Raw genomic sequence first — 20,668 nt, 5'->3', positions numbered from 1 at the left:
GACAAGGAAGAAAAGAGAAAGGAAGACTAAAGGGACGTTAAATGGAGACTCCAAAAAATAGACAAGATAAAATAGAAGGATGGGAGTATAGGCATAAGTATGGAAGGAAAGAAGAAAGGAAGGAAGGAAGAAGAGAAGGAAAGGCAGAAGGACGGAAGGAAAGAGAAGGAAGAAAGGAAAAAAGGAGGGAAAAATGAAAGGAATTAAAAAAGAAGGAAGGAAGGAAAAAAGAAAGAACAGACAGAAGAAAGGATGGAAGGCAGAACAGATGAAAGGAAGGAAAGAAAGAAGGAACGAAGGGAGTACAAAAAAGGAAGGAACGAAGGACAGAAGGAAGTAAAAGAAAAAAGGATGGAAGGAAAAACAGAAGAGAGGATGGACAGAAGAAAGGAAAGAAACAAGGAAGGATAGAAGAATGTAAGGAAGGAAGGCAGAAAAAAGAAAAGGAATGAACGAAGGCAGAAAAAAGAAAGAAGGAAGACAAACAAAAGGAAAAAGGAAGGACAGAAGAAAGGCAGGAAAGAAGGAAGAACAGAAAAAAGGTGGGGAGGGCAGAAGAATGGAAGGAATGAAAGAAGATATGGATGAGTGAAGGAAAGAACGAACGAACGAAGGAAAGGGGGGGGGGACAAAAACAAATAACAGAAAAAAATGAAGGTACCACGCACGCACAGTCTCTCTCTCTCTCTGTCTCACACACACACACACACACACACACACACACACACACACACACACACACACACACACACACACACACACACACACACACGTGACGGCCATCTCCAGACGCCACCCTGTCTGGTCCAATCTTACGGGCCAAGCATGCCTCCACCACCACAACTATCTCAATATTAACCCTTTCCCGGCACTGAATCCACTTAGCAGTTTTATACGGCTAACATCAGACTTTCTCAGCCGAGAGAAGTCACTGCCAAGAATTACTATACTCTTTTTACTCTACCTTGGCCTAAAATTGCCATATCCGTTTTAAATGTCGAGTTGTAGTAGAAGGTTATCACCAAAATACGGTTCCAGTCACGAAGAAGTGCTATGTAAATTAAATAGAGCCGCACTGTTTTTTTTTTCCTACCACTAAGCTACGTGAAATAAACTGTAAATTAAAATCTGGGCCAAGTTAGAGTAGTAGGAGAATCAAATTTCACTGAGATTTTATTTTATTTATTTATTTATTTATTTTTTTTTTTTGGCGAGAAAGCATGGCGGTTAAGGGTAGTGTGAGTCACCTCCTCTGGTAGGGATGGAAGAATTTATTTAATGCTGACAAAATTTATTATTATTATTATTATTATTATTAATTATTATTATTTTTATTGTTATTATTATGCAAGGCTTGGTGGATGAGTTTGAGAGAGTGTGTAAGAAACGGAATCTAAAGGTGAATGTAAGGAAGAGTAAAGTGATGGTCTTTGAGAGAGGTGAAGTCAGTGAATGTACAGCGAGGTTGGATGGTGAGGAATTGGAAAATGTGAGTACGTTTAAGTACTTGGGTAGTGTGATGAGTAAGGATGGAAGTTTGGAGGGTGAAGTGCTTGAAAGGGTACATCAGGGAAGAAAGGTTGCTGGTTCTTTGAAAGCAGTGATAAGAAACAGGGAAGTGAACATGGAAGTGAAAAAGTTACTACATGACAGTATTGTGATACCAACTCTAACGTACGGAAGTGAAGCTTGGACATTGTTGGAAGGACACAAGTCAAGAGTGAGAGCAGTGGAAATGAGTTATTTAAGAGGAGCCTGTGCAGTCAAGTGGAGAGACAGGCTGACGAATGAGGATATAAAGGAGCGTTGTGGTGTGGATGTGGATGTGATAGGAAGCGTTAAGAGGAACACACTGAGGTGGTTTGGCCATGTGGAGAGGATGGAGGGTGAAAGACTGACGAAGAGAGTGTATGTGAGTGAGGTGGAGGGGGGAAGAGGGAGGGGGAGGCCGAGGATGAGATGGAGGGATGGGGTGGAGAGGTATATGAGAGAGGGGGGTGTGAGTTGGGAGCAGGGCAGTGAAATGGCGGGGGACAGGGCGACTTGGAGGCGATTTGTTTGTGGCCACCCCAAACGGGATTGAGGCGCCTGGCAATAGATATATAGACAGATAGATTATTATTATTATCATCATCATCATCGTCATCTTAAGCCAAGAAAAAGTCACATTAGCTTCAGGGCTACTGATAATACAAGTCTTGTAACGAACTTCATATCATCATTAGATATCACTCAGATCTTTTTTCCCCCTTTAGTGACCAAATAATTCTCTCATGGTCAGGATAGCTCCAGTAAGTAATTCAAGCGAACGTCAGATTTATATATTTAGTCAGCTGAGACAGCAACAAGCACCTGACGCTGATAATATAGTAACCATTAACTCTCATGGGCGAGACACCTCTAGAACTCCAACTAAAACCAGATGATTTTATTCAGCTGGGTGAGCGACTGGAGCCTGAGAATGTTGGCTGGTGTATTCTTGCTCTCCTGACGATTACATTCAGCTCACAGGCTTTTCGAATTGAAGGGGTTAAATATAGTCTTCATTAAATTGTTCACTATTAGGGGTTTTATTAATGCGATGAAGCTAGTACGGTAGTAACAAAAATAAAATGATGATGACCTCCTCCTCGTACTGAATGTTAAACTCTGCTTTCGCATCGCTTCCTCTCAGTGTGTGTACATGAATGTGTAAGAAGGCGAAGTAAGGAAGCTGTTTATGCTAGGGATCAGGCGGGAGTCACTGCTGTACACGTACTCATCTGTACTGCTTCTAGGTGCTTTATTGAGAGTTCCGTTGTGTTACACCCATGGAGTCTGTTGATCTCTAACTCTCATACAATCTTTCAGGGTAAAGGTACAGAGTTTCCTTTGTGTGTGTTGCCCAATGTCATGACTACGCTGTTTACACATGGAACAGTCTCTACAGCAGATCTGGTAAGAAGGCAGGTAGCCACTGTCGACATGACATTCTGCCATTGCGTTTGATTCATGAATATGCAACAATCATCCGTTCGCTTACATTTGTTCGGTTCTGTAGTTTTAACATCTTCAGCCCCATGGCGTTTTTTCAGCTTATTCTGTCTACCACCAGATTATTTTATTATCTTAGGAGCCCATGGTTAAGAAGACGTTAACAAAAACTGCATCTAACCCCTCCAGGCCGCCGGGAAGTCACTCTTAATCGTCACTATAATTACTTTTGTTTATTCTCTAGACAATTTAATTCATATCAAGGAAGAGTTATCTTGCTGAATAGGTCACTGAAGGCTGTATCTAACTCCTTCACTTAGAAAGTCTCAGAACTGAAGGAAATCTTCTGGAGGTAGCATCAAGAAAAAAGTGTCACTTGGTTGGGCAGGTTAAGTGAATAAAATTGTCTGCTAGTACCAAAAATAAATACAAGACGTTACCAGATTCCAGACTAATTTTATGTCTTTCAACCTCTGACTCATTAACTCCTAACCTTTTCAGAGTGGGGGCATCTTTGCTACTCTGGCTACTGCAAATTGTACTAACCTTGGGACACATCTCTGACTGAAAGGGTTATATGATGTTTACTCCAACGACCTAAAGTTCACTAATTCTTCCCTTTAAGTTGTGGCAATAGAAATTATTACATCAAATACTTTCATATGATCGCAATATGACGTATACAAAGGAGTAAGAGAAAGAAGAACAGTACTCGACATTTAGGGAGAAATGAAAACCATGGAAGGCAGGACACTGTGTCGCAAGGGATTGTAGGCTAACTTGTGCTCGTGACAGTACCGGCAAAAGGACAGTCCACAGAGGAGAGAGAAAAAAATCCAAGTTTCAACATATCCCACCAGCGGTCCCCCACACATCGCCTTCGTTTATGACTTCCTTGGGCAACGTCTTTCCTCCACCCATTTCATATCTGTAACTGAAATGGAGACCTGGACTGTAAATTCGACGGTTGTATATAGTAATTTGGGGAAGATCTGAGCTAACAAAAATTGATTGCCTGCCATGATGACCGTCGTGTAATTGAGAGGCATTAATCCTCAGCCTTATCTTCTGCAATCCTTCAGTTTCAGCCTTCATTCTTCCAAACACTTGTCAGTTTAATGTCATTTCTTTATTTCATCACCATTTCCCATCAAACCTGGCACAGCTGTTTCTAAAGCCAATACTCTCACACAAGTTTTAACTTTCCTTATTTAGGCCTTTAAAGGGATATATGGTGTCATATCAGAAGGTATGAATGCACAAATTTTGGACCATATGTCCTTCTATGTTTATTAATCATTGCGGCAATTCACATAGTAGTATATGATTGTAGCTTTGTGGAGACCATGTATTTCCTTGGAAAATACAATTCCGTCATGTCCTTATCCTTATTACTCACCACCACATTCTGGGTGATGATAAATGGTCGTAATGTCACTGACACAGCAGATATTCTCTCCCTTAGCGATTTATTTTACACTTTAACCTATACACTGATTTTCTCTTGGATATTACTTACACATTATCTGTTTAATGCATCAGTAAAATACATGATTATTAGGGTGTAATACACAAAACAAACCGCCGGGAGGGAGACGTTACGAAATTTCCAGAGTCAAGTAGAAATACGGCCCATAATGTTAGGGTTTCATAACGTTAGGCATGTAATATAACCTTCAGGCGGAGGAGTGGAGCTAGCGTGTAGTATGGAAACGTGACTGGGCAACAGCGGGTGAGTTTAGAGTGTAGGAGAAACGGGTGGGACCAGGCAAACAGGAAGAGACTGAAGGAACTAGGATGAGAGACAGGGAAATGAGAAAAAATTATTGGAAACAGGAATAATGGGAGAGAAACAGGAGAGATTAAGGGGAAATTGGAGGAGAGGAGGAGGGAAAGATGAAGCGATTTGGAGGGATACAGGAAGGGAGGAAGGGATACAGAAACAGAAGGGAAATAGAAAGAGATATGGAGGGCAATAGGCTTAGGAGGGAAATGCGAAGCGAGGAAGGAAAATAGGATGACGGGGGAGACATAGAGAGTGAGGAAACAGGAAGAGAGGGAGGGAAACAGGAAAAGAGGGAGGGTAATGGGAAAAGAGAGTGGGTAATGGGAAAAGAGGGTGGGACAGAAGAGGGAGGAAAACAGGAAAAGAGGGAGGGAAACAGGAAAAGTAGGGGGGAAATGGGAAAAGTGGGAAGGAATTAAGGAAGGAAAGAAGTAGGAGAGGTGAGAGAGAGAGAAAAAAGAGTGAGAGGAATAGAACTAAGGAGAAAAAGTTCGGAATGTTGGTGTGGTATTTTAGTGGATGAAATGGGAGAAAGTGGGATGTATGTGTTGTGTGGGTGTGAGTGGACAGAGATACAGGGAACTAAGTGTGGTGTGCAAGGGGGTGGAGAGAAAGGTGGAGGAAAATGAAATGTGGTGTGCCAGCAGGTATGGAAAAAGGGGAAATGAGTGTGGTATGGGATTGAGTGAAGAGTGATGGAGGCAAATATATGTGGCGTGAGAGTAGGTGGAGAGACAGGGAGGGAGGGAAAGAAAAAGGCGTGGACTAGAGAGAGGGAGGAAGGGAAAGAGGTGCGATAAGAAAGTTCCCGGAAAGGAGAGAGGGAGGGAGGGAAATAGGGATGCTTAGGTAGTAGGTGAAAAGAAAAACAGAGGCAATGTTAGAGTGGGGGGAACCGACAAGCATGAGGACAGAGGGATGGTGCAGTAAAGTAAGGACGACGAGCGAGGTGTGGAATGTGGAGATGGGTGGCTGAAAGAGGAGCTGAAAAAATGTGGGGAGCGAGACTGGAGAAGAGTAGCACGCGCGCACGCACGCACGTACGTGTGCGTGCGTGTTTGTGTGTTGTTTTTAGCTACCCAACCTGAAAATGATTAAGGAGCGTCTACTAGTTTATATCAATGGGAAAATGGGTGAGCGTGAAGAAATAGCGAAAAGGACAAGTTAATTTATTCAAGAGAGAGAGAGAGAGAGAGAGAGACTGGATACATGCCAGCTGGTGTCAGAGGAGAGGAGAGGAGAGGAGAGGAGAGGTGAGGTGAGGTGAGGTGAGGAGAGGAGAGGAGAGGAGAGGAGAGGAGAGGAGAGGACAGGAGAGAAGAGGAAAGGAGAGGAAAGGAGTGGAGAGGTGAGGGAAGGAGAGGAGAGTAGAGGTGAGGAGAGTTAAGATACACAAACCACTCACAGGAAAGGAAAGGAGATGAAGAAGGAGAGAAGTAATGACAGACACAGGACAGAGAAATGGGAGAGGGTAGAGTGTACGTGCCCATAAGTGCCAGACGGACGTCTCAAGCACGACACACATGGCGCCAGGCGCGCGCGCGCACACACACACGCACATGCACACGCACACGTACACGCACACACGCACAGACACAGACACAGACACAGACACACACACACACACACACACACACACACACACACACACACACACACACACGTGCCCTTAAGTGCCAGATAGACAGCGCCTCAAGCATAACGTACACATGACGCCAGGAATACATTCATGCATTCAACACAAATACTAAACCTAACATTATGGGTTGTCAATCTTCTCAAGGAAAAGCAAAATGGTCTCTCAACACCTGCACTCCACTTGGCATACTTCTGTGCAAACTGTCATGATGATTAATGAACACTCAGAACATAGGATACCAAAATTTGTACTTGTATGGTTTGACGTCTGACACCCTAAATCCCTCTTTAAAGGCCTAAATTATTAATAATAATAAAAAAAGAGTGTATTGGCCCAAGGAACAACAGCGCCAAGCAAGAAGCAAACTGGTGCTGAAATAATGGAATAACACTACGCTGAAAAGTGTTTGAATGAAGAAAGAAGTAACTTAGGGAATGCATCCAACACGAACAAATAAGCAACATCCAGAACAAACAACACAGACACAAGCATGGCGTAACGAAGAAATATAAGCAACACTTAACACATACAACTAAGAACAAACTACCACCAAATGCAACAACACAAACTACATACAAGCAACATTCAAAATATAACTACTCACGAACCCCTAAGGTCACTGTATAAAAAACAAAGCAATTCCACGCAGTAATACCTCCCCTCTGTGACGCAAGGTATACAACAGCGGCGCATGCTTACTTTCTTCTACTATATCTCCTTAAAGAGCATTTTGAAGTAACCACCACAATGACCATACCTGAAAACTTACAACGTTTATCTTCAGTGGTTATTGGTCTACTCTGCCCCACCACCATCCCCGTCCATTCCATTCATCCGTGCTCCACCCACCTGATCCATTTTATACATCCCCGACCCATCAAATTGTTGATAACTCTGCTTGTACCGCCATCGCCGCACCTACAACGCCGAACTGCACAGGGTGTGCTCGTTCTGCCTTGGGTGAACTTGCTGCTGCTGCTGCTGCTGCTGCTGTTGTGGCCCTAGGCTCATCTGAACATGAACACGGTGGACTGCAGGATTCAAGATGCACTTCTCTAGCAGTCCACTATTTTTTTTTTTTTTTTTTTCAGGGGTAAGGAAGGGATCTAAGGGACGTTTGTGTATATAGGCAGCTCCGATGTCCAGTTATATCAGTGCCACCACGCGAAGATGACTTTCCCCAGCACCGAATGACCATAAAAGACCGAAATGAATACGATTATGATGGGCGTGACTCGATCTGGAGTGGTATACTGATGAACCTGAATCAGCGTACCCGTTTGTCCTGATGGGACCTAACTGGTACTGAGTGAACAGGACTGGGTCTGCTGTGTGTCGGATTAGATGTGAAAGACCTTAATGGAACAAAACTGGATAAACCTTACTGGACCTGAATGGGACTAACTGGTATCGAATAATTCTGAATGGATTTTATCTGACTCAGCCAGCCTGGATGTGAGGAAACAATACTACAACTGACTGGACCTTATCTGACAGTAAGAGATTTTCATTGCTCTGACTGGGTATGCAAATGGCTGATATGATCTATACGAATGAATGCAACTGTACCGTGTGTGGTCTGACCTGACAACTTCACGGGGAACTTCAGCTGCTGTTTTTATGGCGGTTATGCTGGCACGACACAGATAGGCGATGAATGAACAAACATATGATTATGCAAGTGAAATAGAATTATCTTTACCTCCTCCTCTTCTCCCTCCTCTTCCCCCTCCTCCTCCACTAACACCAGCACCAGCACCACCACCGCTACACTACTACTACTACTACTACCACTATTGCTAATCTGATTGCTGCTGTTGTTCATTACCATTATATGAAATCTCTCCTGGGCTGAGTTAAAATACACATTATCACAACGGCAACACCACAACTGGCAACAACTGATTAATTCTAATCAGGGCAGCTTCACTTATTGACTAAAGCAATACACATGGTAAATGTCAAGATATAAAGGATATCTTACCATTTTCTTGTACCAAATGCTGTTTCTATACTACACTGGTATTTTCCTCATATAACCTGCATGCTTTAATCTAATCGTAACTGGGTATTTTTTTTCAGGCTGACACCATATGATTTTGTTCAACTGAGACAAATCCATGATCTAGCTTCAAAAATAGCCCTTTCACTGTTATCAAAACATCTAGGAATTTTATTTGGACTAAAACCAGACGATCTTGTTCGGTAGAGAGGGATCAAAGTCAAAGGATGGATGAAGATTTCCCTACAATAAACGATTTATTATTATTATTATTATTACTTTTTTAAACTTCAGTGCGTAATGAACCCCATGAGTTTAATCTGATTTAATGCCACTCTCTCTCTCTCTCTCTCTCTCTCTCTCTCTCTCTCTCTCTCCAACTGTCTTTTCCTCACCATAAAACCCTGCACTTCAGGATCTGCCTCTCTCTCTCTCTCTCTCTCTGACTTTCCTCAATCCTCCCTCCCCTCTCACCACCATCAATGAAATGTCCTCCCATTCCACTGACCTCCTCCCCTCCCATCCCCCCTCCTCTCTCTCTCTTTTCCTTACCACGACCTGCCCCCCTTTCCATTCCCTCTCCCACTCCAGTCCCAACACTAATCAATCCCACTCGCCCTCCCTCTCCCTCGCCCCACCAACAGCACTGATCTAACCCCTTCCCTTTCTCTAACCCCTCCATTTCTCCCGCCCCTTCCACCATCACCACCCATTTGTTCTCTTTCTCTTCCCTTCCTAACACAACCCTACCCCTCCCCCTTCCCTTGCCTTTCCCCTTTCACCGTTACCAGCACTAAGTTGCCCCCGTTCTCCTATCCCTCCCCTCCCCCTTCCCCTCCCATTACCACTCCCCTCCCCTTCCCCTCCCATCACCACTCCCCTCCCACCAACATTCCACTCCCCCCATTCCCCTCCCACCATCACTCCCCTCCCCTTCCCCTCCCACCACCACTCCCCTCCCACCACCACTCCCCTCCCTTTCCCCTCCCACCACCACTCCCTCCCCTTCCCCTCCCACCACCACTCTCCCCTTCCCCTCCCACCACCACTCCTCTCCTCCCCTCCCACCACCACTCCCCTCCTTTTCCTCTCCCACCACCGCTCCCCTCCTTTTTCCCTCCCACCACCACTGCCCTCCTTTTCCCCTCCCACCACCACTGCCCTCCCTTTCCCCTCCCACCACCACTGCCCTCCTTTTCCCCTCCCACCACAACTGCCCTCCTTTTCCACTCCCACCAGCGCTCCCCTCCTTTTCCCCTCCCACCACCACTGCCCTCCTTTTCCACTCCCACCACCACTCCCCTCCCTTTCCCCTCCCATCACCACTCCCCTCCCCTTCCCACCTCCACTAATCTGTTTCCTCCCTTCCCTCTTTCAATCCTACCACCTCTACCATTCCCTCCCCTTTCACCACCGCCACCAATCTCTTCCCCTCTCCATACTTTTTTCACTTAAATGTTCTCTTTTTTCCCCCACCCCGTCCCACCCTCCCCTTTCATCACCACCAGCACTAACCGCCACCCCTCCCCTCCCCTCCCCTCCATCACCGCTATCCCCGTCTCGCCTCCGCAATGCACCATGAGGAGGGGAAGGAAGCAAGGAAGGAAGAAAGGAAAAAAGAAAGAAAAAGAAAAAGAAAGAAAGAAAGAAAAAAGAAAGAGAATGAATGAATGAATGTAAGAATGAAAGGAAGGAAGGAAGGAAGGAAGGGGGTTTACCAGTTCACTACCTCCACATTCGCTGATCTTAGGAACATCTCGAGCTGATTCAAAAGATAATCCGCATTCAACTCTACTCCTTCACCAAAATGGGTTTCTTCTGGTCAAATCGTAAGTAAAATGAAAAAATCGTCGTACTGAAAGGATTAACTAAGAATGGTTTCACAAACTTGTTGCTTTCAATGCTTAACAATTCATTTCTGTCTTGGCAACATCATAAAACGTCTTACCTAATCTCCAGTAGCTCCAAATTATATTAATCGCAATACTCCATAGTAAACTAACTTCGAAAGATGGAATTGACTCTAAACTTGCTTTGTATATACAGCACTATACAGTCCCTTCGTGTCATTTATTGCTTTCTCTGATACGGTCCCCCTTAATGTTCCTCTCTTAAACTCAGACCAGCGGGCGTCTAGGAAAACCCATGACAACGCTGGAAAGAGCAATCCGGTTAAGAAAATACTATCTATGGGTGATTATTTTTCTAGAATTTGTTGGTCTGAGACACACACACACACACACACACACACACACACACACACACACACACACACACACACACACACACACACACACCAGCATCGAGAAGCATCGACCACTCCAAGACAAACGTATATCTTTTCGAATGACGTCGCTTGGGACCTATTGCTTGTCTACTGGAAGGAGATGGAGGGAGCTGAAATGAGGAAAGGGTGATGAAGGAGGCTAGTAGAAAGAAGGAACTGGGGAAGGAGGAAGCTAGGACAGGCGGGAGGGCAGAAAGGAAGAAATGAGGAAGAACGGAAGAAGAGGGGGTTGGAAGGAGAGACGGCTGGGGTGAAGGGAAGGGGAAGGAGCAAAGGGGGGGTAGGAAGGGGGGGGAGCAGAAATAACAGGGGGAGGGGGAAAGAAGAGAAAAAAAAATGGAAGAACGAAGTATACAGTAATACATAAGAAGTACGTTGTAGATGTAAGAAGCCGTACTTGTCCATAAAGAGACAATGTTTGGGAAAAGCCACTTCTACTAAAGCTGTAACCAAACCTGTGCATGAAAGGGACAGGCAGGAGAAAGATAGATGGGAAGAAAGTAGGAAACAGGAGGGTAGGAAGAATGGGGGTAAGAAAGGAAAGGACTTGGAAGGTGGAATACGGGAAAAAAGAGCGGGAGAAATGGGGGGAAAAAGGGAAAGAAGAAAAAGGAAAAAATGACGGGAAGCAGAAAAAAAGGAAAAGAGAAGGGAAGGAGAAAATGGGGGAAAAGATGGGAAGGAGAAAATGGGGAAAAAGGGGGGAAGGAGGAAAAGGGATAAATGGGAGGAGGAGAAGAGAGTGGGGAAAGGAGGAGGGGGCTAAGGGGGGATGTGAAGGAGGGGGTAAGAGGAGTGGATTAATGAGATAAGGAGGTAACGACCGCAAATTATTATCTCCTAAGAATATGAGGATGATAAGATAGACCAAGACGGATAGAAACGGGGACACGGGATGGGGTGAGATAGGAAGGAGAGAGAAGAGGTATAAGAGAAGGTGAAGATGGGTGACTAAGGAACATGGAAGAAGGAAAAAGGAAGGCAGACAAAATAAAGTAAATACATGCCGGTATAAGACAGAAGGCCGACAAAAGAAAAAAAAAAAGAGATAAAGGACGAAGAATGAAGAAGGAATCTATGGAAGGAGTACAAAGGAATTGAGAGGAGTACAAAGGAAAGCAAACAGCAACAGGCCTATTAGCCCTTTAATGTTTGTTTGTTAGAGGATAGTTTATAACTAATGTAACTATTCTCCGTTAATGACAAGGATAGGAAAGCTGGGAAAAAGGAAATGGAGAAAGGAAGAAAGATGATAAAAATATCAACAAGAGAAGAAGCGATGTCAAGGCGCAGCAAACCCGTCCCCGGCAGTCATTTTAGTGCTGACGTATAAACAAAACAGAATATCTAATTAAACATGTCATTTATCAAATTTGGAGTAAATCGGGTGAAAACTGATGATTTTATGCCCATCTGAAATTTTTGGCCCGACCCACCTGACACTGACCCCTCCAACAGCTAGCTGGGGGATGACCCTCCTGATGTATTGAGGCATGTTATAGGATGCAGATTTGATAGATGCACCTTTAGGTTTTGGTTTCATGTCAATATGACGAATTTGAGAGGAGTTATGAAGAAAAACTATTATTTTTTTCTTACATTTTTTTGGGCCTACAGCCTAGGCCTTGGCCCAATTTGGCTCGAAATTTAATCAGGGGATTAGAAGGTCATATCCCATCATCCTTGCAATTTTAGTCAAAATCGCACCAGTAGTTTTTGTGTAAAGTTAACAGACAGACAGATAGACAAACAAACCGACAGACAAACCGAGTGAAAACAATACCTGTCCCCGAGCCCCTCCAAGATAGAGAGAGAGAGAGAGAGAGAGAGAGAGAGAGAGGAGGGGGGGAGGAGAGGAGAGAAGACGAGAGAGAGAGAGAGAGAGAGAGAGAGAGAGGGGGGGGGAGAGGAGAAATGGGTGTGGCTCAGGAGGAAAGAGGAAAGACCCCTCCCCCCAACTTGCTATCTCTGCACAGTCCCTTTCCCTCCTCCCCTCCACACACTATTAGTCAATACTCTCACGAACTCTACCCAGAGAAAAAGAAAGAGGGAGATGAGGGGGTGAAAGATACAATGTGGAGGAGGAGGAGGAGGAGGAAGAGGAGGAGGAGGAAACAAAAAGTAGCAGAATGTACAGTCAAAGAAGAGAGGTAAGTACGTGGTCGAGGAGGAAGAAATGGAGAGAAGCTGAGGAAGAAAATGTTGGAGGAAACATCCTTTAGGGGTAGAGAAAAAATGAAACGGAATCGTCCGATAAGGAAGAAAGGGACATGACGGAAAGATGAGTTGATGATGGCTAAGAAACAGGGTAATACAATAAAAACGAAAAAGAAAGCAGAGTGAAAGAAAAAAAATGGGAGAATAATTAGAAGGAGGAAGATGATGGCGAGGAGAAGCTAAGGGAGGTAGAGAAGAGGTAATAAAAGGGGGAAGAGGAGGAGGAGGAGGAGGAGGAATAGAAAATGGATGAAGAAGAGGAGGAGGAGGAATAGAAAATGGATGAGGAAGGGGATGGAAGAGAAGGAGGGGGAGGAGGAGGAAGGGTGTTAAATTCGTTCCCTAATCTTCTTTTGTTACTTTATAGACTTATTTTATTAGGGACTGTTCTTGAAGGTCCGCAAGTTCCGGCAGCTGGCCATCAGATGTAACTGTGTTCTCTGTATTCACCAAGATTTTGCATAACTCTGTTTAATCCACCCTCTGAAATAGATAGCATCATTTTTTTTCCTCTGAGCTGAATAAAATCGTCTGCCCTAACTGTGTTCTTAATGTTAACTAAGACTGTGTGTACCTTTGCTCAAATCAACTCTGCATTAAATAGCAGCATTTATTAACTCCTAGGTTCTATGGATCCACTTTCAGTTGAATAAAGTCACCTGGTATTAGTTGGAATAATTGAAAAAACAGGAATAAAATAAAAGACAACACTATTTAAGCCATGAAACAAAGAAACTGTTCAAATACATACAAAACAAAAGAGCAACAGAGAAAGAAGGGAAAGAGGAGAAAGGAGGGGATTCGCAAGAGATTGAAGAAATTCAAAGGGGTACAAAATGCTGAGGGGAAGTGACTTGCAGGAGGAAGAGACTGACAAATGACGCAAGAAGACAAAGGACTGGATAATGCAAAAGAAGAGCTGAAGGAAGAGGAAGGGCTGGACAAAGAAGCTGAAGAAAGCGAGACTTTGAGGAAAAGAAGTCAAGAGCAGTAGGGGAGAATAAGAATCAGAGATAAATGAACAAGATAGTACGACAGAAACAAACGTCGAACAACTATTCAGAGAGCTTGCTAAAAGACCCACCTCAGCTCTTAGATAACACACTAAATTCAGTAACGTATCAAATGAGAAACCAAACGGAAAAATTACGGGGACAAATACACATGAAAAATAAACCAGAAAAAGTATGCTAAGAAAGTAATAGCCAAGATAAACTAAAGACTGACAAATCCCCCCGCCCTTCACGGGAGAAAAAAAAAAATCTACAATTTAAGAGGATGAGAGGATAAAGAATTTATTACAATATAAAAGAATGATGTTGGGAAGATTTAAATACAGACAGGAGGAAGAAAGCAAATGATGGGCTGTAGAAGGACGGATGGAAGGAAGAATAGCAAGTATAAAAAAGAGGATGGAGAGGGATTAAAAAACTATGAATGATGAAGAAAGGACAGCAAGGAAAAAAATACGGTTACGGTAAGCAACAAAATTAAAGTGGATACCGACAAACAGAAATAAACAAAAACAAAAAAATAACAGCATCGGGTATTTGTTCAATTTCGGAGGATGTGAGGATAAAAGGTTAATTATGTTAACTGAAGAAAGCTGGGATGGGTCAGATAAATACAGTCGGGAGAAGGGAAAACCATGGGGTGTAGGACGGAGGACTGGATGGGAGGGGAAATGGAACGCAAACGGAGGGACGGAGAAGGACGAATGGGAAAAAATGAAAAGAATGAATGTTAAAATACAAAACAGCAAGAGGAAAGAGTGAATGAAGGAGAAAGGCGATGACCTCGATACAAGGACAAAGGATAAATGAAAAGAAGAGGTAAGGAAAGAAGTAGGACAAGAAAATTATGCGAAGAAGGAGGCAAGGGCGAAAGAATGGATGGGTAAAGAAATGCAGGAATAAGGGAAAATAAATTTATATATACTCGTAATGCAATAAACTGACGATGGAGAATGCATGAAGCCGACGAAGGAAATGCGAAAGAATGCCAAATATATCGATGAACAAGGGACAAAGAAGAGACGATGATGCAAACAGAATGGAAGCCCAAATGTTGAGAGATACGAAAACAGTATGAGGGGTGAAGGCAGCAGAAAATGCAAGATAACTGAGGAAATAAATGGAAGACGAAAGAAAGACAGCACGAAGAGAGGGAGAAATAGGAAGAAAACAAAACGCAAAGAGAGAAGGATGGATGGCTGACCTAAGAGAAAGAGTCACGAACCCAAGGCAAAAGTTGAAGAGAAAACTGGAATACCAGAAGTAAGGAAGAGGGGAAGAAAAAGAACGAAAAATGGAAGAACGAAAATAATGACAATTAGGAGAATGAAAATTTGAAGGAAAACAATGAAAACAAATAGGCATGAAAGAATTAAAACTTGAAACAAATGAAAACTAGAAGGAAAGATGGAAGGAAAATTACAGGCAAAGAAAGAAAGAAAAGATTAGAAGGAAAGAAGGAAAGTCAGAGGGATGAAAGGCATTACACATCCAGTTCACCCCGATCCGAGCAATTCAGATGGATTTACGAGCAATTAGACCCATTCATCAGTAGTCAAGTCACGCCACATTCATCCCGGTCCAGCCAGGTCAGACAGGTGTGGGATGGACTGGGATACTGATGGGTTTTGGGGCATGCCAGGGGAAGTATGCCTTGTGAAGATGGGTGTTGTGGGTAAGGTGTAAGTCAAAAAGGTAGGGGTGCCAAAACTGGGTGGGGCAGGAAGAAAGAAGTGGGTGGATGGGCAGAGTGGGACTAATATATATATAGAAGATGAGGACTACTCGTATAAAAGAGAGAGAGAGAGAGAGAGAGAGAGAGAGACAGACAGAGAGGACAATGGTTGGAAAAAGACAAGAATCATAAAGGTACAGAATGACCTACAAAACAAAGACAAAAAAGAAAGGGAAAAGGATGAGTGAAAGAAGAAGTGAGCTCATGGAGAATTAGGACGTGGGTGAGAGGAGGGAGTGGCACGGGGTGGGAGGGAAGGAAGGAAGATAGGTAACAGGGGAAGTGTTATCAAGGTTAGCAGGGGGGAAATGGGTGTGGTGTGGGTGGTGTAGTAGGCGTGGTGTGGGTGGTATAGTGGGTGTGACAGAGTAGGTGTAGTGTGGCAGTGTGTGCGGGTGTGGTAGTGTGTATGGGTGTGGCAGTGTGTGTAAAAGTGACTGTAGATGTGGTACAGTGTGTGTGTGTGTGTGTGTGTGTGTGTGTGTGTGTGTGTGTGTGTGTGTGTGTGTGTGTGTGTGTGTGTGTGTGTGTGTGTGTGTGTGTGTGTGTGTGTGTGTGTGTGTGTGTGTGAGACTGCGGGCAAAGCAATTTGCTGCGTGTGACACTCTGTGCGGGTATGACAGTATGTTTTTGTGGCACTGTGTCTGGGTATGAGGGTGTTGCAGTTTGAGTGTGGCAAAACTGTTCGAAAATGATATAATTGTAGAAGATGTAGTGCTGGTTGTTGCTATACAGTAAGTGTGCTAGTAGATGAGGTGATGGGTGTGGTGGGGATGGAGTGGGTGTGGTGGTGGGTGTGGCTCTAAGTATGGATGTGACAGTGAATGTGATGACATTAATTGCTGAGACAGTGTGAAGCTTAGGGTGAGGGTGGAAGGCAAGAGGTAAGTTACAGTAGTGATGGGGCGTGGTTAGGACTGGAAATGGGTGTGTTAAGGAAAGTGAGGAGAGGGGTGGGGCAGGCCGGACTAATGCGATCACCTGCTAACATTAATCTGCATAACACACCGCCTCACTCACACTCACCCCACCCCCACCCCACCCCTCCCTTTTGCACCTGCAGCCTTACAATAACACTAATTACTTAACCCGTTAGGAAATTTCACACACACACACACACACACACACACACACACACACACACACACACACACACACACACACACACACACACACACACACACACAAATTTGTGAGTTAACTTTTCGTTTAGGTATAAATGCACACATTATGTGCGTGATATGTCTACTGAAATAAGGAATGGACAAAGAATCTTATGTTTACTGAGTCAGCATTAGTGAAAATGCAGGTTATGGGGACAAGAGCCGATTACAAAGACACCCCAACCCTTCCTTCGTGCCGGTCTCCTCCCCTCCCTGGCCGTGCTCGGGGTCTGTCTGCCCCAGCATGTCTCATATACAGTAGTGCCTGTCGGGACCACGGTTTTACACATCATCTACTGTCACCACGCCTGTCCTGTCTTATTTAACGACTCCGTGCAGGTAATCCATAATGGATGCTGTACTCAAATAGCTTCACAAAACGAAGATCATTTTCCTCTGACTAATCACAATACGAATAAAGTTTCTGAACCCTAATGATACCTTTGTACAGTATATATGCTTACAATAGCTTATGGTGTACGTCCCCGTTGCAATCAGGTCAACTTTACATTATTTTTCATGACATCACACGATCCATTTTATTGAAAAGACATATCAAACCTATGATATGTGGTAAAATATTTTCCACACCTTCAGAACCATGAACCAAATATTTCGTGCTAAATGAAGTACAAGGACCGCAGACTTGTGCTTAAAACGAATTATAAATTTACCTCCGGCACAGTGTTGACCGGCTGAGCTGTTTAAAGACAAACCGCCGACAATAGCGAGAATGGCTGGTGATAATACTGAGAACCCCATGCCATGTCAACTGACAGGATCAACAGAAGCCGGGAGAAAAGACTGGTGTCAACTATACACTTCTAACACTAACTTAGCCGAAAAATTACCACCCCTACATCTTGACCGCTGATTACTGCTAGAATATGACGCTAGTCATGAAGAAGTGCTATGAAAAAGACGTGGACCTGGAGTGCGGTCTTGTATCTTTCTGTCACTGAGCAACGAGAAATAAGCTGCTAAGGACGAAAATCTGGGCCAAGCTAAAAGATCTCTAGTCGAGGTGCCTGCAGGTACAGGCAGCATCACGAACGATGGTTCTGGAGAGAAGCTTAATATGCAAGCGTAGGTTGGATGGCTATTACTACCAGCAGCAGTATGGAATGTGCGGTATCAATGATTTACAGTAAGAAATTATAGAAAAATCATGTGAGGAATGTAAGGCATTTATGGATTTGGAAAAAGTACATGAAGGAACGAAGAGGGAGTGATTAGGTAAAGTTTTACGTGTGCATGGTGTGGATGAAGTGATGCAGAAGGCCGTTAACAGATTTGCTGTGGTAGTGATGCATGTGTATGCATGAAACGATGATGGATGTTTATGTGCCTTTGTTGATACCGGCCTTCATAGGATCCCGCACTGGACAATAGCGTTAAACTAGAAAAATATGAACTTTTTTCTTTGATATTTCTTCATGTTGGCTCTCCTTCTGCTTCCCAGTCTTTCTCTTCACACACACACACACACACACACACACACACACACACACACACACAGGAAAACAACAACTTGGGTATCCAAATATAGGTATAATTAAAGAAGCCCCTACACAAGTCATAAAAATTACAGTCCCCAAGTGAGTAATTACCGTAATCACTAGTTATAATATTTACCTCGTTAACCCTTACCTCTTCAAACACACACACACACACACACACACACACACACACACACACACACACACACGGAACAAGACAAGTCTGTAAATTAGATGGATAAAATTATAACAGGTGTGGGAAGTTCTTCCAGGTCTGCAGATCTATAATAAACTTGTGACACACACACACACACACTAGATTATACAATTTCCATATATAGCTTAGCCGCATTGCTCTGCGTGAGTGAGTGAGTGAGTAAGTGTGTGTGTGTGTGTGTGTGTGTGTGTGTGTGTGTGTGTGTGTGTGTGTGTGTGTGTGTGTGTGTGTGTGTGTGTGTGTGTGTGTGTGTGTGTGTGTGTGTGTGTGTGTGTGTGTGTGTGTGTGTGCGTGCGCGATGCAAATACTGTTTACTGACATTCTCAATACTCTGTTTATCATCATCATCCTCGTCTAATAGCCCATACTAAGAAGAGGTGGCGGGGGGGGGGGGTGAGACCCACAGTAATGTTCTTTAATCTCTTTGGAGATATTACTCAGGTTGAGCTGACTGCATTCTCATGTGATGTATCCAGCGCTGCAAATGATGTCTCAGCAATCGACGGGTATTACTGTAATTTTTTTTTTTTTCCATCTTCCTTTCTCTTCTGTTCGACAGTGGGTAACTAATCTGGCTCACATGGGATTATGGATTTGCACTCCAAACCGAGACATCATTCGTAGTGCTACGATGGGTAGGTCACGCGGGAGTGGCGCCAATTGTACAAAGCTCTGTGCCGTAAACGGCAAGCAGCTGCTCGAAAATATAAGAGCTGGCTTTCTTCAGTGCCATTGGGGAAGGTTTCCAGACACCAAATCCTGTATTTTTATGTTTTAATGACATGCACGGAATGTATGGTTAGTAGGGTATCCCTTCTCCCCAATCCGCTATCGTTAAATACTGAAGCAATACTACAGCTAAGGGCCTTCCCACATTAATGATGGAATCTGACATTCTGACGCATACTGTCCGATTGTTTCAACTGGGAAATAAAACTGAAACTGAAAAACCACACGATAGGGCAACGCCTTAGAATGTCTGATTCCGACCTCAGTGTAAACAGGCCTTAGATAATCAACACTTATTAAACGGGTGGTACTCACATATCCCCAAGACGAGGGGCAGCAGGAGGCGGAAGATGAGGGTGGCCACCATTTGGTGAGCCGCCATGGTGATGGTGGGGGTGTACTCGTCGTCCTCGAATGGTGGTGGTGGTAATGGGTTGGTGGCAGTACTCCAAAGGTCTTGCTGATGGTTGGTGATCTACGGTTCTGGTGGTGGACGTAATGCTTCTAGGGTTGTGGTGGAGGAAGTGAATTAAGCGATGTGCTGGTGTTCGTTCTGTAGTAGAGAGTTAGTGTTTGTTGTGGTAGTGATTATGGTAATATGGTTGTGGTGGTTAGTGGTTTTGTAATCGGGAACAGGTGATGTGGTCGTGGAAGTTACCGTTCAAGGGTTTGCCGAGGTTAGTTTTTTAAAACTGGGAGTTGGTTGTTGTTGTGGTAGAGATGTGGAGACCAGTCAAGAGCTTATGTTGCCACAGGAGCAACTACTGAGAGACGTAGAAGTTTGGTGGCAGTTGTAACAGGGGATTTGTGGTTGTAACAGGTGTGGCTGCAGCAACAAAGGAAGGGCAGTGCTTGTTGTGGTTGTGGTCGAACAGACCGTTGTGACACGGGACGAGTATCTGATATAAGAATGGTGACAAACTAAGTAGCTGTAGCGGATAAGTTAAGAGTGCTGTCGAAAACAGCTTAATATTAGTAGCTATTATGTACCTATTAAGCAGAACACTGTGATGGAGGCTAAGATGGTTAATCGGTTAAGTGTTGTCAAATATATATACATAAAGGTCAATATAGTATGGGAAGAATTAGTGCCACAAATGTTAAGCGAGTGGCAACTGTATTACTTGTAAAGGTTCAAAGGCAATCGTAAGAACAGCTGGTATATCTATGTACAGTATGAGGAAGCGACAGACTAATAAATATTGTTGCAGTTCAAAGTTTACTGAAAGAACTGCTTAAATACCTCTACAACGCGGAGAAATGACAAACTAGTTTAGGCTATGTAGTCCTAAGTTTATAGCAAGGATGTGACTAACGTAGTATATGTAGTTCTAAGTTTATCGCAGCAGCTGAAATATCTATCCACAGTAGGTGAAAGTTTGTATTGATAGGTGTGGATAGTCTGTGT

The 20,668-nt window shown here is 43.8% G+C and overlaps 1 protein-coding gene across 1 annotated transcript in view; it reads right to left on the bottom strand.

Annotated features, from left to right (window-relative positions):
* Piezo (piezo type mechanosensitive ion channel component) overlaps positions 1-19,642 on the bottom strand; it is a 1,050,432-nt gene extending 1,030,790 nt beyond the window's left edge. The window contains exon 1 of the mRNA XM_080275143.1: positions 19,576-19,642. Within this exon, the coding sequence (XP_080131269.1) occupies positions 19,576-19,642 (67 nt within the window). The remainder of the gene's footprint in view (positions 1-19,575) is intronic.
* Between the last annotated feature and the right edge of the window lie 1,026 nt (positions 19,643-20,668).

Source organism: Coenobita brevimanus, chromosome 60, assembly GCF_032717465.1.
Source record: "Coenobita brevimanus isolate Jiangsu-jjx chromosome 60, ASM3271746v2, whole genome shotgun sequence".
Lineage (NCBI taxonomy): Eukaryota > Metazoa > Arthropoda > Malacostraca > Decapoda > Coenobitidae > Coenobita > Coenobita brevimanus.
The sequence above is the reverse complement of the archived record's forward strand: the minus strand, read 5'-3'. Positions and strand labels throughout refer to the sequence as shown.